Source organism: Vulpes vulpes, chromosome 11, assembly GCF_048418805.1.
Source record: "Vulpes vulpes isolate BD-2025 chromosome 11, VulVul3, whole genome shotgun sequence".
Taxonomy (NCBI): Eukaryota; Metazoa; Chordata; class Mammalia; order Carnivora; family Canidae; genus Vulpes; species Vulpes vulpes.
In genome coordinates this window covers 94,410,706-94,433,981 of record NC_132790.1, presented here as the reverse complement: position 1 = coordinate 94,433,981, position 23,276 = coordinate 94,410,706, and the positions used below count along the sequence as shown (strand labels likewise).

Sequence of the window (23,276 nt, the reverse complement as noted above, 5' to 3'; positions counted from 1 at the left end):
ACTAAATTTCGAACAAGAAAATACAGTAATGTACTGCGTGTGTGTATATGTTACTGTGTGTACACACCTATATAAAAATCCATGTGTAATTATACCTTCACAGTTCAACCCGCATTCAAGGTCAACTGGAGTTGACTCCGTGGAAAAGGACTAGCATTCAGAGGCCCTTTATGAACATTTGACTCTTTTCCTATTTTTATTCTAGGCAAAAACAGTAGTGAGAAATGATAGTTTGACAGACAGGATCTCAAAAAACAGGTGAATACAGAATAAGTAGATCACAAGAAACTGCTTAGTGCAAGATGTAAGCCTTTGCCCAGGGAGCTATGTATGGTGACCTGAATCCATCACAATGTCACAGCAGAGTTCTGAAACTGTGCCTCTTCCAGGCCAATAACACCGCTGAAAACAGGGTAACGGGGCTTCTTGTAAGACGCGTGTGTAGGTTTAGAGGCTAAGTCCCGCCCAAAACTCACAACAAATTCTATTCTGGGATTTTATCCGTTTATTTTTACATTATAGTTTCAGGCAGCCAGTTTAACGAAAGCCTTTGCTAAAGGTATCTCCCAAGTCCTATTTCAAACACGGTCCTGATCTTCACACCAGAACGAAAGCTCTTCTATTACTACACTGTGTTACTCCCCAGGTTTCTGGCATTTGTATTTCTGGTTATATAGAGAAGTTTCTTTGATTGCATTGTCTGTTTTGACCATACTTTTTTTTTTTAATACAGAGCATAATCTGGTGTTGGGAGTACAAAAATTTGAAGTCTGCAAAGTCTGCAAATTATTTACCTTTCTTATTCTCTGATTATCTGCAAAATGTGTATACTATGTATACATCATAGAATTGATAGAGGACAACGGAGATGTAAATGCCCAGTCAACTTTCTTTCCTCTTTTTCCTTTTTTACATAGTTTTATTTTGAGGTTGAATTTCAGCATCTGAAACCCAGAGAAATAACCAAATAACCCGAGTATAAAAAGACAGTAATCAAAAAAAAAAAAAAAAAAAAAGACAGTATTCCGTTTGTGCGTTTGTAGTAATAAGCAAAAAAGCAAAACATGGTAGACTTATTTTAAGGACATGCCAAATCTTACTTAGCTTAATGCTCCAAGTCTCAGTGACATTAAAAAGGTAAACGCTACACAAACATACATAAAGATGTTATTTCTGGTGATGTTTCTGTGTCACTCAAAGAGCTGAGACTGTCTTTTGGAAAGGCTTTAATTAGAAATTGAGGCCCCCCCCAACAATCTTACCTCTTCACACATCTATCCCTAAAAACCTCATTCCCTGTTGTATCTGGTATAAATACCTCAATGTATCAAGTGGTTCTCAAATGTCATTTGGGTCAGAGGCTTTTGGATCGCCTGGTGGTTACTTGGCGCAGAGATGCTGTGGCCTCAACCAAGACCTACTGAATCAGATTTTGTAAGTGAGGAGGTGTAAGAAACTGTACTTACTATTAAGTCTCCAGTGTTTTAGGGAGCAGCAAGGTTGGAGACTCACTCAGTTGCCCGAGCCCCTCATCTTCAATTACTTTTTCCTCAGTCTTCAGATCCAATCCATCAGCAACTTCACTGCCTTCATCCTGGTGAAAGGTACGCTAGATTACCGCCGTCTCCCCGGGACCAGAGTAAACTAACTGTCCTTCCCTTCAGCTCTTTTGTCCTCAGTTCAAGCTAGTTTCCAGCAGCTGCAAAAGCAGCGGCCTTAAATGTAAATTGTAAAGACAATCAGATCATCTTTAAGAATGCCAGAGGATTGAAACCAACTACATTAGAATTCAATCATTCATAATGATGCTTAGGAACACAATCCACCCCCCCCCCCCCCCCGGTCACCTTGGTTACCTTTAGAGGAGGCCAGGAAACCAGTTCCCTATTTGTTACACACATCTCTCTCAGTTTATGATGGGGTGACATCCTGATAACCGCCCCCACCCCCAACGCAGAGATCCTTGGATTTAGGAGTATCTGGAGGGGAGGTACCACAGCACCTGTCATGGAGGCACTTACATCTCAAGCGGTGCTTTGTGTACCTGAAGATTATAGCAACTCCTCCACCAGTCCTAAAGACTGTAGTTTATTTTCAGAAATCACTTAATATTTTACAATTTTAGGTAAATCCTCAGGTTCTCGAGCTCTTCCGTAGCCAGCCTCCAAGGAGGCCCTTGGCCATTCTTGCCTCCAGGATTCCGCATCCTCCTGTGTTCATTCACGCCCATGCTGAACAGGGCTGACTTGTGTAACCAGTAGGATATCGTGGGAATAAAGAGCATCGACCCTGAATGTTGTGGGGGTCGTAAGAGTCACTGCAACTTGTGCCTGCTTAACCGTCTCAAGTTTCTTTTGTCACGGTTTCCTCTACTATTTTGCTTTTGTTTTGTTCCCAATAGAATGATCTCTAATTACTCACAATGGTTTTAAAAGGTCCCTTTGAATCCTGCCCATCCCTGGCTTGCCGTCCTTGCAACCTAGAATCACCTGTACGGTTAATAAATACCCTTCTATACGTCCATCATTTTGATTCATGGATAAAAACACTAGAAGTCACTGGTTCCAGTACTGATTCTAACAGTCCTGAAAGGCCATCAACTGTGTCCCGAGATGGACAATGAACCTCTGATAATTTGAACGTTATAATATGTTCTAAAATCTGAATACTCCCCTTGATACCGAGATATATTGTGAGTTGACAGACAAATTTGAGCTCACTCTCCTCCATCGATCGCATCCGTCACCGTCGCTGGAGAACACCAGACTGTCTACATATCCAGACACCGGTTTCGGTGTCAAGTTTTACACTGGTTTTTAAAACACGGACAACTTACGAAAAACCACCTAATACATTTTTTTTCCCAAGGGGAGTGGGAACCCCTTAATTAGACAACCAAGATATGGCAACAAGTCTTTATTTTCATACAAGGTGCCCCGGCAGGTGACCATCAGAGAACACACTGCTGTTTACAGATACACAGAACCGAACAAGAGCGTGTTAGCATGCGGCCTTACTGTACACATGGGACACTGGTGAACGGTTTCAGATACTGCAATTAGGAAACAGAATGGGCCAACGCCACCTGTCGAGAGGTTCACGGATCACTCAGCAGTGCCGCGGGCGGTCTTTACCTGAAAGCAGAATCACGATCACTCTGGCAGTCTCTGAGCAACTCTAAAACGCAAGTCTAGTGAGAGGTACGACAAGCAAGCAAGCGAGAGATACCCTGTCCCATCGGAGGGAGGCTGATTCAGGGCCTGCACTGGCACGTTTCTCGGCGGCAGTGTAGCCGTTTTAATAGCCTGGGTTCCCTTACCACATTTGTTGGCCATCAGCAAAAGTAAGAATTTCCGACACATGAGCTGAATAAGCCTAGGATTAAAAAGCAGAACACTGTCCACGTAACAGAGCTGCTGCTACTTTGCGACTTCTGCCCAGTTCTCACCTGTTGTCCTGCAAAATCCCCTCATCTGATGAATTTTAGCAAAGCTTCTAGCAACTGTAACAGACCTTTCCTAACCCAGCTCTAGATGCTAAGTATCAGAAACAAGTGCCCGTGAAGTGGATGTGTCCATGGGAGAATGGCAGTGTTTCTACTGGAGGTAAGTGTCAAGTTTCCTCTTGATGTTGTCAAAGGAATCTGCTCCCATGTAATCAGCCTGGCCCTGTTCCCACCGCTCCTTCCGTTCTTCTGAGGACACAAAAGGTTGTGCCGCAGCCGGGGTCTCCCCAACGGACAGATGCGATATGGCTCCCGAGACGCCTTCCTAAAAAGGAGAGCATAATCAGAGACTCGTTGAGCGCTGACAATCAGACTGTTTTTAAAGAACGCAATAAGTTGAAGGTGAGAAAAGCCAGGATGAATCATCATGCAAAGTAGCAAAAACTGAAAAGTAACACATGAAACAAACAAACGAAACACACAGAAAATACAAGGGTCGCATGATTTTTTTTTTTTTTTTTCCTAACGAAATGAAGACTTCTTGACTCGGTGAAAACATTGGGAGAACGAAGTAATTAGGGTTAATGTTTAAGTTCTGCATACCTTTCTACAGAAGCCACAAGAGAAAGCCAGTGTATAGACCAAGTCTGAAAGCTGCAAACAGTTCATTAGAAAGTGTAAGATGGACGGACAAGCGAACACAGTCTCACGATAAATTCTCGATCTGTGTGGGCTCTGAAAGGTTGAGAACTTAAACAAAATGATACCTCAGAGGCTAGGCTTCACAAGGCACCTACCCAGAGAGCCACACCACATACACAGGTTGTCACGTTAGAGAAGACCAGAAAACCACAGCTTAACGGTTTTGAGACTATGCCCCGAACTCATCTGCCTGTTGAAGCTTATCAAGGAGCGTCTATTCTTGTAGCTTGTGTTAATTTGCTTAGTTTTCAACAACTGTGTCAATTCCCATCGCCTTTTTCCTTGGTTCATAATTCGGTCCTTGGGTTGTGGAAGGGAGAAGGTAGGTAAATGTGCAGGAAATGAGCAAACCTACCCTACGTTAAATTAGAATCTAATTAACTTGTAGAAAGGCAACTAACTTCAATTGTGCCAAAACGAGTGTCAGAGCTAGTCTTCAAAAAGGGGAGGTGAGAAGGTACTGGAAACAGCAGAGAAAAAGGAAGGTGAATGGATACAAAGAGGTCCTGCTTTTAACAGAGAAAATGGGAGAACAGAATTTTTGATTACCAGTTTTTGTTGCACTATATGAATGTGTGTGTTTATGTATGTGTTTAAATACACTGGAACTCCAAGGTATTTGGGCAGATTCCATGGGGCTGTTTCGCAGCTGAAGCCACGTAAGTCCTTAGCCTGGATTAGCCCTGCCTTGCTTCCACCTGCAACAGGAATGACATAGGGAGGCTCTTCCAGAATCCTTTGTTTCATGATGTTGTTCAGAAGGTAACAGTCTTGCAGGCCTAGATTTGAGTCCCAGTTCTGCTTCTGATGAGTGTTTTATATGTAAAAGATGTTATTTAACTTCTTTAAGCCTCACTTAATTTTCATATATAAAAAAGGCACTTAACACTAATACTTGACTAGAGTAGTTGTAAGGATTACATGCTAATATCCAGCTTTCCTTATGCGCTTACTGTGCTCCAGGCAATATTCCGAGGGCTGTGCAAGTATTATTTCATGGTCCATATAAAGCAATTAAAGAAGGTTATGTTATTTTTCCCTTTCTCCATTTTATATATTGGTACAAGTGCTACTATGTGAATCAGGCTAAATAATTTCTACCTTGGCAAAGAAAAGGATGTCCTACAACCTTCTAGCCTCTTATAATTATAGCAAGGTAAGTAACTGGTCAGTTAGAATTGATTGTAATTCGCCCATTCAGTTCTATATTTTATATCTTGATATGTAGCACAGAAGTGTAACTTCTCATCCTCTTTCAATTCTTCCAAAATAACCACCCCAGAGGAAGACCTTCAAAGTCAGAAAAGAGGCTAAGCAAGTTGTTGCTGTAAATGTTAATGTAATCTTCCTCTGACAAGGAGGCTTCTTTTTCAAGATTCTACGTAACTGGAAGAGCACAAATGTGGCAAACCAAAATAATCCTAGAAAGTATTTATTTTCGCATGTTCATGTTATTGTAACGTTCACTGAAAATGCAATCTTCTAAGCAGATGGCAAAAACAAAAAAATATGTATATTTAAATGTTTTCAGTTTCTAAAACATGAAATAAGGCAATCTCTTTATGCTTTAGGAATAATCTCAGAATTTTAGGATAATGGGCTAAGTGTTCTACAGACACTAGATATGGATACACATGTGTGTGTATATAGACACACACACTCTCAGATGTACACACACACATATATATAAAACCTATAAAGTCCTTTCTTATGCTCTCAGATCTAATGAAATCTGCCACATAATCTGTTTTAGTCTTTGCTGGCAGTATTTATTCCCTGTAAGATGAACAGTTTTTTTCAACAAATCTTATTTATCTCTGTTTAAAATACCACTAAACTCTCTACGTCTACCAGAATACCAAGTTTTAAGAACAAATACAGCATTAAATTATCTGAAAGAAAAAAACAGAACCTACCACATTTAAGTATGAGTGGGTGTCTTTGACGAGGCCAAATTGTTGAAGCAGAGGTAAAATGTTGGTGGTGAAGATGTCCCACCACAGGTTGAGAAACTCTGGATGAGTCATGGTGGGATCATGAGACTCACTTTTGACACATTTTGTTTTAGGATCATACGTATAATTCCATGGCTTGATTCGTCCCAGGAAATGCACAACTTTGGCATTTGCACCAAATCTGCCAAGAGGACACAGGTTGAAACCATTAGTGGATTCTGAGGACTAACAAAAAGAGAAGCAGCACTTTGTTCTGTAGCCTTAGCGATGCACCTTTTGCTGGAAATAGCGGTTGGAAAAGAACGTGAGGGACGCCTGGGGGGCTCAGCGGCTGAGCATTGCCTTCAGCTCAGGGCGTGATCCTGGGGTCCCAGGACTGAGTCCCACATCGGGCTCCCTGCATGGAGCCTGCTTCTCCCTCTGCCTGTGTCTCTGCCTCTCTCTCTCTCATGAATGAATGAATAAATAAAATCTTAAAAAAAAAAAAAAAGAACTTGAGCTCACTGAAACATTTTTAGACATACTTTTAAAATTATTCCATCGTATATTAAATATATGCAAAAATCCAAAAGTAGCAGTGGATCAGTGCAACAACCAAAACACCAACCCACTGTGGTGGGAAAGGCACAACCACTTGGAGAACCATTTGGTATTACTGAGTGACACTGAAGACGCTCACGCCTCCGGCCTGGAAGCTCGGCTCAGCTCCCAGGCATTTATCCTAAAGGAGCTCTTACGAGCAACAGGAGATAGGATCACAGTGTTCACAGCAGCAGCAGTGCCGTCTGAAACACTCCTAGCTACACACAACCTAAATGACCACATCCTAGTAGGTTAAGATTGTTCAGCTCCTTTCCCCAGTCTCCACAGGGGGAGAACCTCCCGCCTCGTGCTCGCAGAACCTGCCTTTGCCAGTGGAACGTGGGAGGAAGGGACGGTGTGTTTTGAACAGAGAGCCCGCCCTGTTTCTGGTCCCTCTCTCTGAGGGACCTCTGCCAGCAGAAGAATGGAGGAGCCCCATGGGGCAGATGTGGAGCCAACCTGTTGGCCCGGCCCCAAACCCTGCCGAGACCACCCGAGCCGCTCCAGCCGATCCACCAACATCTGGGCAAGACACACACACATACTGTTGAAGGTCACTGGGATTTTCATGGTTACTTGTCCACTTGATCATTTTTAAAGGACAACTCCTGGGGTAGTCAGATCATGGGCTATGGTACAGCAGTGAAAATAAATGAACTACAGCTACACGCATCACGTAGCAAATGGATGAATTTTTTAAATGTGCTGAAAAAATTCAAATTCAACTAGAAATTCTTATCTAAGAACCCAATTACATAGGGCAAAACCAAACCAAACAAAGTACTGTTTGAAGCGTAGGAAGCTAATCAATGCGTCATGATGTTATCTCTGGGGGAAAAAGGAAGCAGTGATGGGAAGGGACAGACGGCGGCCTCTAAGGTACAGGTTGTGTTCCATTCCTTAACTTGAAATTTAAAAAAGAATTTTTTTTATATACCCTTTTGTGTATGCATTTTACAATAATTTCTTAAAAAGAGGGAGAGTTAAGAGCGGTCCTGCTGTGGCCGGGAGGGACTCGAGGCACATAAAGCCAAATAATAACGAGGAACACAGCAAGGCCAAGAGGAGGGTGGGGACGGCGGGCGCTCACCGAGGCGGGCAGGGCCGCCGAGCCGCAGTGGGGCTGGCGACCTCACGGACACCTCAGCAGTGACACTTCACCGAGGGGACGCCCAGGGCCAGAGGTGACACTGGCAGGGAAGGGCAAGCGGGCGACCCGGGCTCCGGGAGGGGCCCCCAGCACCCACATCCTGCAGGCCGCCGGCGCAGCGGGCTGTTAAAGGCTCGTGGGCTGGTTGGTTTTGAACGCCAGGGACCTACCGTGGCTATCGTTCTCGTTCTCGCAGTGGCCTCTGTTCAGGCCCAAACTTTTTTTTTTTTTTTTAAAGACTTTATTTACTTATTCAGGAGAGACACAGAGAGAGACAGAGACCCGGCAGAGGGGGAAGCAGGCTCCCCGTGAGCAGCCCGACGCCGGACTCAATCCCCGGACCCCGGGGTCACGCCCGGAGCCGAAGGCAGACGCTCAGCCGCTGGGCCCCCCGGGCTGCCCTGGGGCCCACACTCGTTTAAGGACACGACTGGGGGAGACAACAATCCCACGGCCCATCCCGCTAACGCGCTAGGGGCGCCCGCCGAGGCCCCGAGGCGCAGGCACAGCCGGGCCCCCCAGCCCGGGCCCCACACGCCGCCGCTCCACGCCCCGCCAGACACAGACCCCGAAAATTCGCTCCTGGAGTGAGCGCTGTGTACCACGTGGCCTTTCTTCTGAACATAAACAAGATCCCCGGTGTCCCTCCCCAACCTTGCTCTTCATTGTACATTTTACACGTAGGCACGTGCGCGCACAGGTGTGCAAGGCCTCTGTTTTATTCTTAAAAGGACAGAGATCACAACGCGCAGAACTTGTGCAGACCCGGCTGCCGATTGCGTCAGCAACTGTCGGGACGTCTGTGCCCAGGGCTGAGTGTCTGCCTGCGGCCCAGGGCGCGATCCCGGGTCTGGGGATGGAGCCCCGCGTCGGGCTCCCTGCGTGGAGCCTGCTTCTCCCTCTGCCTGTGCCTCTCTCGCTCTCGCTCTCGCTCATGTTTCTCCTGAATGAATAAAGTCTTTACAAAATACAGAAATAAATAAGCAGCGTTAGATGTTCAGCGCCCGACCCCGGAAGATTTTCACCCACACACACAGGGAAGGGAGTCCCCGAACACGAAAAGAAGAAGCAACAGCGCACACGAGGCAAAGGTCGGGCTCCCAGGGCCGTGGGGGTTTCGGAAGAGGCAGGAGGTGGGCCTTCGCCGAGCGCTCTGCGGGGACGGTGGTGACAAGCGGGTGGTGACAAGCGCTCTGCGGGGACGGCCCAGCCCGGACGCCCGAGCCTGCTGTGCGCTAGGGGCGGCGGCGCCCTCCACGACAGACGCCTGAGGCCAGAGCGGGCACACGGGAGAGCAGGTGTGGCCGCCGCCTTCTCCGCCCCCGCCTCGCCCCTCGCCCGCGAGGCTGCCTGCTGGCTCCTCCGGCCAGGACACCTCCAGGACACCGGCGGGGAGTGCGAGCCCGCGGCCGCCTCGACCCACCAACGTCGTGTGGTCAGGACGGGGAGCCGCGCCCATGAGCCTGAAGCGTGAGCCCAGCACAGCTCTCCCGACCGTGTGCACGCGGGACACGGAGTTCCGGGGGCAGCTGACCGCACCGGACACTTCACCAGCGCCGGCGCGGCTGCACGGGGCACCTCAGGGGATGTCCGGGCAACTACGTGAGGAGGCCAAGGTGTGAAGCGGTTCACGGATCGTGTCTAGGGCCACGCGGCCGGCGGTGCCACAGCGGAGCGCTCGCAGGCACCCCCCGCAGAAGGACGTCACCCGGGAGTGACAGCTGCTACTTCAGAGGTCACCCTGACAAGTGGGAAGATGTGTCCATCGGGCCCGGAAAGATTCCCATACGCTCCAGGAGGGAGCAAGAAAGCAGCCATGGGGGACGAAAGCCCCGACCAAGCCCTGTTCTCAGAAGGGTTCGTTGGCACAGAGGCCACTGCAGCTGCGGAGCCTCGCGGCGGGCGCCCGGCTCGAGCCCTCTCAGGGCCCCAAGGGGGCGCAGGGCCGCACCCGGTCGGACACCGCCTTCCACCAGCACCCGGGGCACACGCCGCGGCCTGCATGGCCCGGAGGCTCAGGCCTGGGCTCCCCCTCCCTGAAGCCAGGACCCCTGAGGGTCTTCTGAGTCATCGACGCCCTGTGTGGCCGGAGGATGTGGATGTGGATGTGGACGGGACGGCCCTTTGTGCCCAAAGTCGAGGAATTCCTGGGTGCCAGGAGGATCGGGTGACGGCAAGAGGCGAGCGGGAGGGTGGGGATGTGACGTAACCGCCCAACGGCTCCCCACATCTCCGCAAAAATAAATCAAAAAACGCTTCCCGCGCCCAGGTGCCTCCTGCAGCGGGGGTCGGAGGCCAGACCAGCGAGGCTTCGCGAGGATCCAGGGGTGCGAGGCAGGGAGACGCGGGGCGCCGGGGCATAACGTAGTCCTGCGAGGCTGAGGGGTCCCGGGTCCTGGCCACGGTCAGTCCTACTTCTGCCCGGTGAGCACTGGGAGCTCTTTTTAGTTTTTTAATTAGGTGTCGGGGTGTTCCTTTAGCCGAACGGCCCCCCACACCGGACTGGTCTGTGCAAAGGAGCAGGGGCAGGAGCAACACACGATTCAGAGCAAACACTCTGGACGGGAAGCACAGGCCTGGCAGCCCACAGGGCCCGACGGGAGGACGACGTGGGCGGGGGCCAGCCAGGCGGCTGCTAACGGGAGACACGGGGCTCCGACACGAGGGAGGGAGGGAAGAGAAGACGGACTGGCCGTGGTGGTGGGGTGGTCACACACGGCCACGTTCCTGGCAATCCCCGAGGGCTGCCTGGCTCGACAGAGGGGGCACGTCCGGCCTCTCCCTGGCCGCCACCTGTGAGGGCTTGTGCGTTACAGGGGAAGGCTGTGCACCTGTGCTCCACCTGTGCTCCACCTGTGCTCCACCTGTGCTCCACCTGTGCTCCACCTGTGCTCCACCTGTGCTAACAGAACAGGACGCGCTTACCGCAAAGCAGCCGGAGGCCTTGCTCTATTAGCTTTCCCCACAAAACGGTTTGCAGAAAAGGTGAGCAAGAGGTCTCAAATACCGTTTTTTTTCTTTCTTTCTTTTTTTTTTTTTTGGTATCTGGAGTTTTAATTAATCTAGATAGGAATTTCATGTAATTATTTTTAGGTCTTAATCCTGCTCCCTGAGGAAGGTTTTTAAAAATCATTTTGTGTCATTTTAATCAGTTCAGCGCTTCAAATTTTTTTTCTTAAATTTTTTTTTAATTTTTTTAAAAATTTTTATTTATTTATGATAGTCACACACAGGGAGAGAGAGGGGCAGAGACACAGGCAGAGGGAGAAGCAGGCTCCATGCACCGGGAGTCGGACGTGGGATTCGATCCCGGGTCTCCAGGATTGCGCCCTGGGCCAAAGGCAGGCACTAAACCGCTGCGCCACCCAGGGATCCCTGTTTTTTCTTTTTTTAATTAAGTAGGTTTTGTGCCCAGCATGAGCCCAACGCGGGGCTTGAACTCAAGACCCCGAGACTGAGACCTGAGCAGAGATAGAGTCGGACGCTTAACTGAGCCACACACCTGGGTGTCCCAACTACTCTTCAATTATGTATGAAAATCCTAAAAGACCGCATCAAAATGAGATAAGAAAACAGGTCATAAGTGAAATGGGAAATTGGTTTTTGCTTAAAAGAATATTTCAGCCTAAATGCACATGTGGGGCTATTCCCGTCTTATAGAAGGGTAAGCTCGGGACGTCTTTCTAGTTCTGGCTCTTTCACCAAAGGCAACAAACGGGCAGCGGTCAGAACTTACGCTGCCTGGCTGAAAGCAAAATAGTTAGCTGACTACCAAGAAGGGGGAACTACTGATGTCAAAAGATAAAAGTTCGATTGACCTCGACCCAGAACAAGGAAACCAGAGGGTTCACTGACTCACTGCCTGACTTACCTACCAAGTTACCAGCCAGGAATAAAAAACAAAAACAAAAACAACACTGGGTACATATTACAATGGTCTCTAAATTACTAAGAGTCATTCATTCTGACCCAGTAACGGGGATTTGTCTCAGCTTGCATACATCTCTTAAAATAAATGTTCTAATTTTAACTTGATAGAATCTCAAAAGAGACGTCCAGATCACAAGACAGAGTCTGAACGTGAGCCAGCAATAATACTGCTTATGTTAGCCGTTAAAGTAATCCCTGTGACCTGATGTCACCAAAGGTCAGATAGAATTTTCATGACTAGTTCAGCAGCTGGTAACGTGTGGGTGAGCCCAGAGGAGCGTCAGGATGGAAAGGGAGCCACCTCCTGGCCGTGCCCCCGGGGCCGGCTGACTTCTCACACAGCGCTGTATCTGTGATGTTGCACGAGACGCCGAGCAGAAGAACACGGCCCCGCGTGGGAGACCTTCCTCTGGGAAATGTGGCAGCAGCATGGGCCACCCATCCTCTACCCACCGCAGCGACTCACGCTGTCTGGCATGTGGCCACCTCTTCCCCCAACCCCCAACATGCCTCCTCTTACCACCGCCCCCCCCCCCCCCCCCCCCCCGCTTCAGTCTAAACCAGGGGTCATGAGCACAAACGTCCGAGGGCTGTGCCGTCCAGGCAGGGGGGAGCAGAGCTGGTGGGGGGTCGGGACCGTGGAGCACAGCTGGGTACACATCCCATCACCAAAAGACAGCTGCTACCCAACAGCGAACAACTGTGGCCACCAGGGACCCTCCTGATTTGTCCCCACCTTTCATCCCAATCATGCCCTGGAAATCAGAACATCAGTCCTCCAAGGTGGACTTAATCACCTATACTAGGACCTCATCAACTACTTCACCTGCCAGGGTGGCCTGTTCTCACAGAGTAGGCCAAGGGAAGCCCCTCGACTGCAGGCCACCATGAGACTTTCCTGGAGACAGCATGTCGGTCTCTGTGCCCTCCTGGCTGACTGCCTGCTCCCTCATTCATTCAACCAATATACCCATCGTCTTCTTGGTTCTTACCTGATACCAACCTCCCCCCTTGTGCACCAGGACACACGGCCTCTTAGCTACGCAAGGACATGACTCCAGCAAGTCTAGTTTTCTGCATTATTAGTGTGCTCACTCTTGCCCTTCTTGATCATTCCCATCAATCTACCAATATGCTGTGACTTGTCCCATCTTCAAAAAAACCAGCTCCACTGCCTACTCTCTGGATCCTAAAGCCCTATGCAGCTACCAACCCATTCCTCTGCTCCCTCTTAAAGAAAATGCTTCAGAAGACTTGTCTATGTTCACCGTCTCCGACTCTCCATTCTCTCAGACCCACTTCAATCACGCTTCCTCCCACCACTCCAGCAGAGCACTCCTGTCAGTCACCCTTAGGTCGGTGCCAATTCTCAACTGTCTTCTCGCCTAATTGCAGCATCGGACACAGGTGGGTCCCTCCTGCCCCCAGGAACATTTTCTTTGGTCGGCTTGTGCAGCACATCACTCTCCTGGGGTCTCCTCTTGCCTTACTGTTCTCTGTCCCGGGTCCCTGCTCCTCCACATTTTCCTGTTTTGGGGCTCAGTCTTCAGGACCCTTCTATTACAGTCACACTCTGGGTTACATCGTCCTGTCTCATAACAATGAACAGCACTTCTAGGCCGACACTCCCATGTGTATGTCTCACCGGGACTTCTCTCCACAACCCCCCACTCTTACATCTACTTACCTAGGGTGTTTCATAGGCACCTCACACTTAATACATCCCAAACTGGATATATTTAATACACCTGTGGTCAATCCCTGTCCCCTAAAAACCTGTTTCCAACCCCCCCCATCTTAGGAAATGGCAACTCCTTTACTTTCATTGCTTATGGCCTCAAACCTGTAACAGTCACTAGACATCTTTCTCCCACATCCCACCAAATGTCGGATTTTTTTTTCAAAAAAAAAAAAAAAAAAAGGAAATCATGTAAGGAAGACAAAACATAACTGTGGGACAAATCCAGTCTGCAGCCCACCGGTCCAAGACCTGGAGGGTACGTCTTCCACTCCACCTGCACGCTCTTCCCCTCCTCCCTCGTGCTGTTTCCTACTGCAGGCATTTCTTACTCAGGAGGTACCACTCCTTGTACCCTCGTAGCCTAAAGCTCCCTCGTTTTGCGGCCCTCAGCAAGCAGGATGTGTGGCACCCTCTACGTGCTGCAGGCCCGCCAACCAGACGAACGGGTGAGGGGACAGACAGGCAGCTGAAAAAATAAGATCCAAACTCCAAGGCCTTGGGGTTTAGGGGCAGATGTAAGCGTGCGAAAGTAATGAACACAGAAAGGCTCCGGCTTCAGAGACAAGAGTCATGGATGGGGGGCTGGAGCCAAAGGTGTCTCAGGGGGCAAGGAAAAAAAAAAATCAATCAAATCAGAAACACACAAGAACAACAGAATTCAGGACCCCAAAGGTTCATTTCATTTTTGGGAAAATACTGATTTTCAAGAGAAGGTCTTATAGGCCACATTCCTGAAAAAAATAACAGTGTATACAAACATCCTCAGAAGAATTTAAAGCAGTAAGCAAATAGAAATCTTTTAGGTTTCTAGACCCACTTTCTAAGACTAGACCAGTCAGGTCTCAGATCATATCTGAACTTGAGTTTAAAAAAAAAAAAAGTTAAAATACTTGGAAATTATTTGGTAAAACAAGCTCTGTAGTCAATCAATAGGACTAATAAATTTGTATGGCAATTTGAAGCAATACCAGAGAACTCTCTTTGCTCTGGGCCCACTTTATATAGCACAAAATGCCATAAGTAGCTTTTAGTCTCTAGTTAGGATAGAAAGCTAAAATAGAGCTAAATGACTGATTTTTTTTTTTAAAGGCTGAGATTTTTGCCTAGCACTATGCACAAGCCAGATTCTAAACTACACGAATAGAACAGGCCCTCTAGATGAAGAAAACTAAAAAGAAACTAGTATCGATTATGAGCCTATTTCCTAAACACGCTAGGCACTTTCAGGAATATTATTTAAGAAATACACTTGTTTCTCAATTCATCTATTACGAATCACCTTACAAGTTATTGGACCAAGCATTTTTTTTTTAAGATTTTATTTATTTATTTATTTATTTATTCGAGAGAGAGAGAGAGAGAGAGAGAGAGAGAGAGAGGTAGAGACACAGGCAGAGGGAGGAGCAGGCTCCATGCAGAAGCCCGACGTGGGACTCAATCTCGGGACCCCAGGGTCACGCTCTGGGCTGAAGGCGGCGCTAAACCACTGAGCCACCCGGGCTGCCCCAGGACCAAGCATTTTGGCTCTCAAAGTATACTGTGTTAAAGAGGATCTTCTATTACAGAAAACACACTAATTATGTTTTTCGGGAGCTATGTTTGAGTATTCATCACTCAAAGTGATAGAACTATTAAGTGTGTTTCCTTTCTGTTTTGTTCTATCCAGACAGTATACAGAGAAAGGCATTAGAATTGCTACTTCCGTGGCTCAAATTCATGCCAAACAGGATTCATATTAGGCCATCCTTTAGCCCATAAAATCCCATAAAATAGCAAGGCTACACTGTTCTAAGTGTAGCATGTGTTTTAACATATCCAAGGCTCTAAGATTCCAGGGCATCTAAATACTGCCTCAGTGACCTCATGGCACATGGTTGCTTGGAGCTGGTAAGACAAATTCTTACTTCCTCAGTGGAGCCCAAGTTGCTCCGAACCACTCCACAGTTTTTCACTCTACCCGCCACCACCCGTACGCTGTCCCTGGGGAAGGCTGGCACACCACAGGGCCACTAAGTCCGGAGACCCCCCCACCCCCAAGGTTATTCGGAGCCCCTCACACTCATGTTGAGCTCCCAGAGGTCCACAGGGCAATCTGTGGAGGAGCTATGACAGACCAAATGTTCGTGATCATCTACCTCGGCTTAGCAGAACAGGGTCACAATTTTATATTAACACAAAACAAAAAAGAAATAGAACTGTCTGTTCTTTCAGCCCTTCCCATTTGTACGAAAAATGTCTCTGGAGATGGATCTCTGCAAGAAACAAAGGCGTTTTTTGGCAGAGGGAAGGGAAAAAGGAGTTCTGTGATGTGGTTTCAACATTCCTAAGTGGGCAGCAATGGGATGAGACAAAGCCTCTGGAAGGTCTTATCGAGAAGTGTGGGGTGGACACCCCCAGGGGCGGGCCGCACCGAGGCGGCGGGGGCTGCTGTCGGGCCACAGGCCAGCTGACAGCCAACACGTGGATGCAGTTGCTCCCCACTTCCCCAGTGCGTCACATACTCTACAGTTATGGCAATAAACCAAGGCGATTTCCAAAATTAGCACTAATTTGTTGAGCTGGGAAGAAGAAACCATCCTAACCATTCTGGTCATTGAGATCTCAAGCTGCTTTTCTGGGAAATTCATTCAGAGGATATAAAAACAAGTGGGTTCCTCTGAGGGAGGGGCAAATAAGTCCATCTTCCCCGACCCCTCTGCCCCAAAACCTAACTCTGCTCTACCTGCTTCTTGTTCTTGTCAGAACAAAATAAAGGCAAGCAGTGTCTGCGCAAAGCAGGCTACCGCTGAAAGGTGCAGCGCGCTCAATTTCGGCGTTAAGGTGAAAATCAGATGGAGTCCAAATGAACCACAGCGGAGATAGTTGCTAGGCACCGGGGGCCACGTTACACGGAAAACACAAAACTTTAACCACTAGGTTGACTCTGTTTGGGACCGAGACCAACTGGAAGGAGATCAGATTCGCGTCTCCCCCACACAGTCATCCCAGGACTCATGCTCACGGTGCAGAATCAAGTGGGATGGTGGGTAGAGTTGCTCACACTACCAATGATTCTTTCCCCTTCATCCTCTCATCTTTTTGCTTGCTCAGCTGAGTCTAGTCAATTACATTAACCAACTGCCTTTTTTTTTTTTTAATATTTTATTTATTCATGGGGGTGGGTGGAAAGGGAGAGGCAGAGACACAGGCAGAGGGAGAAGCAGGCTCCATGCAGGGAGCCCGATGTGGGACTCATTCGTGGGACCCCAGGATCACACCCTGGCCCGAAGGCAGGCGCCCAACCACTGAGCCACCGGGGCGTCCCCCCAACGCCCTCTTATAAACAAATTCAGTTCTCGGGGATCGAGCTATCACGGCCTGCAGGAGCATGGCTCAGAGTTGCAGGGTAGGTTGTGAGGCAATAAGGATGAAAAGAATCAGGCCCACATTTCTAAGCAAGACAAGCTGGTACCTGACAAGGCCAAGGACAGAGAGGCCAAAACACAAAACAAACAAACAAACAAGTTTCTCTAAATCCACCCCTTGCTAGCGAATCCTGTTCTATTTGTGTTACTTGGGCTGCAGCTGGCATGTTGGAGAGTTTGCCTGTTTCATTCTAGAGAGGGAAGACAATCAAGAGGCTATAATATGTCAGAGACATAAGCCAAGAGAACAGTTAGGGAGGAAAGAACACAAGACACTTGTAATCCTTATCTGGGGGAATGTTGACAGAGTTTGCCCAGGAAAAGAACAGAAAAGGAAACACTTCTGCCACAAAAAGCCAGACATGCTCATTATTGTGGTAGGAGACTTAGAGAGAGGACTTTGGATAATGAAATCCGAGGAGTGAAAGGCCCTTTGTTTTCCTGGCTCAGGAATGCCCAAGCAGGACAGACTGCAGAGCCGAGCCCAGCTCAACCGAGACCTCTGCCGCTCAGGGCTGTGTCTCAGGATCTACCGGACAGCTTAGCTTGGCCTCTGTTCAAGAAGCCTGAATCATCTTCCTCGTTCAACACACATGAGTCAGAGGCTAAAGAGCAGGGCCCGGGCCCTCACAGTGAGACAAGCCCTGCAACGGGGCTGCACTAACTGCAGAATGAGAACCACACGAAGGGGGGAGCCAAACAAGTAAGGCTGCCAAAATCAAGATGTCCACTGAGCACGTAATGTCTATGCGAACTCATGCCGTCCCCATGACAACTCCAGGAGGTAGGGCTTATTTTCCTTGTCATTTTGCGTATGGATAAACTGAGGCACAGAGGCTAAGCCATATAGTTGGTAAACGGTACAGTGAGAACACACACCCCTGCCTTTCTGGCTTCAGAGATTACGGTTACTGCTAGGCCTCCTCTCAAATAAAAACGACTAATAGTCTGACATTTACTGAGTGCTAAAGGGAGGCCAGGCCTCCTTCTACCCACTTCATACAATTACCTCCCTTAACGATCACAATTGGCTTTGGAGGACATCGAGGCAGAGAAGTTCGGTGACTAGACTAACTCATCCTGAGCTAGAAGTTGAGTCACTAGTAACCAACCAGGAGGAAACTACTCCAGAATGTGAGCTGAGGTAGTTCGGCTCCACCCCCTCTGGACCGGGACCCCACCCTGTTGCCAGCATCTTGCTTAATCTCCATAACAACCACGGAGAAAGCGGTTAATGTCCTCATTTTAAAGGTCCGGGAACTGAAGCCTGGCAGCCACTACAAAGCAGAAGTTAGGGTTGTGCCCAGTATGGGTTCTGGACCATGACACAGGGATGATTTAATAGAGGGCGTGGCACCCCAGGAGCAAATGGGAGCCTTCTCCCAGAAGATGGCTAAGTGCCCTCGGGGTTACTCCAAAGTAACTGATAACATCAAGACCTTTCCCCACTATAGCCATGTTTCTCATAAAAACTTCCCTCAAAGTTCCCACCTGTGACTGACCTCAGAATAACCATGAGGAGCCCCACCAAATTGTAAATCCCACTCCCCTGCCCTGACAACCCCCAACAACAGTTAAACCTGTGCACTTACGCTTTAAATGCTGGGAGGTAGGAGTATATAGAAATGCTGCTTAGGTTATAAATAAATGGCAGGTGTTTTCTGATATCTGTTGTTGCCCAGCTGCTAAAAAATGTGTTCAGTAAACCCTGGTCCCCACCTGAAAGACAAAAAAAAAAAAAAAGAATCACAGTCATAAACTTCAAAGACCGGTCAGTAATTTTATCAGAACACATAACTGGATCTTCAAAAAATAGGTACAAATTCCATTATTAAAACAAGAAATTCTGTGTTAGACGTACCAAGGACATTTTAGGAGGTGGCCATTTTCTCAAGTTAATTCATTCATTCAACAAATATTTACTGAGCAGCTGGTACATGCCAGACACAGCACCAGGCACTGAAGAGTCAACAGAGAAATGGTCATTATCCTCTTGGGGAGCAGGGCAAGGAGAGGATACATGGGTACCAGCAAATTAAGAGTCAATCAACATCACAAATGGAGAGGAAAAGCAGCAAAGTACTGGGTGCAAAGAGGCACATGGAAGTGGCTCAGGAACATGTGAGGAGCTGGGGAAGGCTTCCATCAGGAAGCTGTTTTGAGGCCAAGATTGGGGGGTACATAGGAGGACTTGACAAACGCAGGGAGAGAGCAGGAGGGCAGATGGTGGTTCAGGAAGAACAAATAGCATGTTCCAAAGATCTGAGGTGGGCAGGAACGTGAGGCTGTGCAAAGACGACCCGGGAGGTGGCCTGTGCAAGCGGACCTCGGGGTGGGAGGAAGGGCTGCGTGGCACCGGGTGAGTCTCAGAGAGGGAGGCACGGACCACGACATGCAGGCTCAGACTACAGACTTTATCCCCAGTTAAGGACTTTGGACTTTATGTTAAGAAAATGGGGGCAGGAGGAGTCAAAAAGCAACAGAGAGCAAACTGGGATAACGGAATGGTTTTCCAGAGCCCCAGAAAGATGCATCACCCGGGTGCACTCTCCTGCCACCGAGCAAGCCTCTGGACAGGTCCAGGTCAGTCATCCCCGGGACCAGCGTGAGCCGCGACCACACAGCACAGCGTCTGCTTAGACCCCGGGGCTCCTGATTTTTAGGCCTTCCTTGGAAAGGCACAAACGTGGCCACTCATTCAAAAGAAATAGCAGTGGAAAGCCAAGCTGCTAAGTGTCTGACCTAAATCATAAACACACAAGTAACCAAACAGGTCACTAAGCCACCTCTGCCACACAGCTCACGTCCTCTCAGTTTTAGGTTCATGAGATTTCAGGAAACATGCACAGAACCAGTCTTTCATACAGCAAAACAGCAGCTTGGGTGGGGTGTGCGTGCGTGCGTGTGTGTGTGTATGCACACAAGTGTGTGGGCACAGGCGTGCAGTGTTAAGGGCAGGTTGGCAGGCAGGGAGACGAGCAGGCTCTTCTGAAGTGCAAGGCTAATACACTGAGCAGTTACTTCCCTCCTCAGTCTGCTTTGCCCCCAAGCACACATATACAGCAGCCCCAACTGGCTAGCGTTATTATTTGGTTTCCATTGGTTCTGAGAGACTTTAAAAATCTGGAGATTATTTAATATCTGGAACTAAGTAGTAAGATCAAAGCATTAGGGTTGAAGTCCAAGTGTCCCTTATCCAGCCTCTGTGTACTCTTATCCTTTCTAAATACCCTCAATCAACTCTATGGATCAAAGGCATTCGTTGAACAAATGTCTACGGAGCAACTTCTTTGTATAAGGAGGCTCCTCCGATGGGTCCTTATTCCTCAAGGGACAAACAGCTCAACAGAAAAATCAAGATTTTATCCTCTTAAGTTCTCAAGGACAATAAAGACAGTGTGGCAGGATGTGCTTCACCGGTTACATGAACAAAAGGAGATTAGCTATGTTGGCAACATATTTTGAGACACAAAATATTAAAGCCAAAACACAATACCATTCATTGGATTCTACAAGGACACCCCAAATGTAGACACTGGTGGCTGAGGTCCAGAGGTCTGATGTCTTACTGATTTCCTTTCACATATAATCATTAAAAAAAAGGGTTAGGAAATCATAGCTTTATTCATAATAGCACAAAACCGGAAACAGTCCAAATATCCTTCAACAGGTGTATGAATGCGATACCTCCATACAATGGAGCATTACTCAACAGTATAAAGGAAAAAAACCTACTCATACCCACAGCAATTTGGATGGATCTCAAGAGAATTATGCTGTGTGAAAAAGTCCAGTCTTACACAATTACATACTATATTGTGCCATTTATATAACATCCTTTACGTTACAAAATTATAGAGAACAGATTTATGGTTGCCAGGGGCTAAGGAGGGGGAAAGGGTGGGGGAGAAGAGATCATGGCTATAAAAGAATAGCATGTGATGGAACTGTTTTACCTCGACTGTGGTGGTGGTCACACCAAAATACACGCCTAATAAAACTGCACAAAAACACACAAACATACCTAACACAAACACATAACACGTAAAACTGTTAAAACTGTTGAAATCTCACTGAAGCTGATGGATTCCATCAGTGTCAATTCCTGTTTGTGGAATTATGTGAGATTTTTCCATTAGGGAACTGGGTGAAAGGTACATGGGAACTTTCTGTATTTTCTTACAACTGCATGTATATCTACTATTCTCTCAAAAAAATTTTTGAAAGTCTGGGGATTAATATATGCTTTAGATACAATATACAATAAAGAAAGGTTAGCCATGAGACTCTAAACTGCACAAGGACACAGACTAGGACGTTTTGCTGACTACGTTCTAAGCACACAGAATGCCTTACAGATAACGTGAATGACTTGTGGAATGAATGCAAGAAACCTGACGATGTTCTGTGACAGCAGAAAAGTCGAGATGACTTGAACATTCCACCAAAGAGGAATGGTTAGTACGTTAGGCTACTGACCACCTGTGCATTATTATTCTGCCGTTAAGACTAAGGGCTAGAAAGACCAGGAGTCCATCACGCAATATAAAGATACACAGAGACACACATCTTTATCATAACTAACAACGTTCATATTGGAAGGAAATAAATGAGACAACAATAATTGTAGGAGGGGACTGGTGTTCCAGGTAAGCTCTCCCTGACTTTTCCTTAGCACAGGTGCATTATTTTTAGAAGTTTAAAATAACGATATGATGCGGGGCATGAACAAGATTGTGCCAAGATCTTTTCTAAACATTCTTTACCTGTTATTTTCATTGTGAAATATACTATCAAAAATACACGTGTAGTTTATAAAGCGTATTAATTATATAACTCTACCCAATACCCAATTTAAGAACTCTAACGTTACCGCTGCTGTTTAAATTCTACGTGGGCTCCCTATTCCAATTCCACTGCCCCTGCCCCAGAAGTAACTAAAGGAATTTTGTTCGTAATGGTCTTGATTTCCTAGGTTTTACCACGTGTATACATATCCCCAGACAACATACGTAGTTTCACTTGTTTCTGAACTCTGGAAAACTGGGCATCATGCTATATATATTTTTCTACCAGCTTTTTTTCAGTGCCACCTTATAAGACCTTTGTAAAGTTGAGCAATTCCACCGAAATGGGCTACTGACTACATGCAGTAGTACAAGGAAGGCATCTAAGTCCATGAAGGTCAGAAGAGTAGTTGTAAAGCAGAACTTCCCAATTGGACAGGATGATCCCAGGAAACAGAAGCCAGCGCGGTTGATCCCTTAGAGCTCCTGGTCAGCTGCCTCTGGCCACAAAAGGCTGTTTCCGTTTACCCTCAGGTAGCCCACAAACATCATCAGCCCTGCGCCACCCCGGGGCCAGGCAGCACCGGCGGGATAGGAAACAAGCATCAAGTGTAATGGGCAGGGAAGACCTGTGCGTCAGCGGTGCACATTCAACTGGCAAATCCTTACAACAGCCAATAGGGATCTTGCTCCCGGAGCAGACAGGACAGAGCACAAGAGGTCCACGGCCACCGACCTCATTCTGGGACCTCAAAGGGTCAACTTTTAGCCCAAAATTGTGGATTGAAAATAGAATTAAACATCACCTTGGGAGTCTGTAGCTTCTTACAGGATTTTTAAGTTTAGCACTTCAAACATCTTTTTCCAAATGCACAATTTCAAATTTCAAGGTCAGGCAAATTTTTAACTTCATCCGAAAAAAAATGTATGTAGGGTTATCAATCCTGTCTTTTTATTTTTTATTTTTAAAGATCTTATTTATTTATTCATGAGAAACACACAGAGAGAGGCAGAGACACAGGCAGAGGGAGAAGCAGGCTCCCTGCAGGGAGCCCAATGGGGGACTCGATCCCAGAATCCCAGGACCATGCCCTGAGCCAAAGGCAGGTGCTCAACCACTGAGCCACCCAGGTGTGCCCCTAATCCCGTGTTTTTAGAAGTCCCTAAGTTAGGGGATCCCTGGGTGGCTCAGCGGTTTAGCACGTGCCTTCGGCCCAGGGCATGATCCTGGAGTCCCAGGATCAAGTCCTGCATCGGGCTCCCTGGATGGAACCTGCTTCTCCCTCTGCCTGTTTCTCTGCCTCTCTCTCGCTTTCTCTGTCTCTTGAATAAATGAAAAAAATCTTTTTTTAAAAAAAAAGTCCCTAAGCTAGAACACAATTCAAAACAGAATGCAAATCTAAGCATGTCTGTGCTACAAAACCTAAGGAATTCTATGAAGGCTGCTGACTTCTCACTACAAAACCCCCAGGACTTTTTAGTCCAGTACATTTCAGTCAGACTTCTAGAGGCAGCTTTAATTTATTCTGACAGGTTAAGACACTTCTAATCTCAATCATCTCTGAACCGACAAACATGAT

The 23,276-nt window shown here is 47.4% G+C and overlaps 1 protein-coding gene and 1 long non-coding RNA gene across 5 annotated transcripts in view; both read right to left on the bottom strand.

The window, feature by feature from the left end:
* Positions 1–490: 490 nt before the first annotated feature.
* Positions 491–1,602, bottom strand: LOC112932830 (uncharacterized). Its single transcript, XR_003237564.2, has 2 exons — positions 1,467–1,602; positions 491–944 (listed from the first exon to the last, which is right to left on the bottom strand). It is a non-coding gene; the product is annotated as an uncharacterized lncRNA (long non-coding RNA).
* Positions 1,603–2,901: 1,299 nt separating this feature from the next.
* Positions 2,902–23,276, bottom strand: part of GYG1 (glycogenin 1) — a 33,189-nt gene continuing 12,814 nt past the window's right edge. For 2 of the 4 annotated variants that reach the window (XM_072727105.1, XM_072727103.1), the window contains exons 5-8: positions 18,502–18,628; positions 6,064–6,283; positions 4,049–4,099; positions 2,902–3,770 (exon numbers count right to left, since the gene is read on the bottom strand). In XM_072727105.1, the coding sequence (XP_072583206.1) occupies positions 3,597–3,770; positions 4,049–4,099; positions 6,064–6,283; positions 18,502–18,628 (572 nt within the window). In that variant the 3' untranslated portion in view covers positions 2,902–3,596. The remainder of the gene's footprint in view (positions 3,771–4,048; positions 4,100–6,063; positions 6,284–18,501; positions 18,629–23,276) is intronic. The other 2 variants (XM_072727102.1, XM_072727104.1) reach the window with 1 other exon arrangement.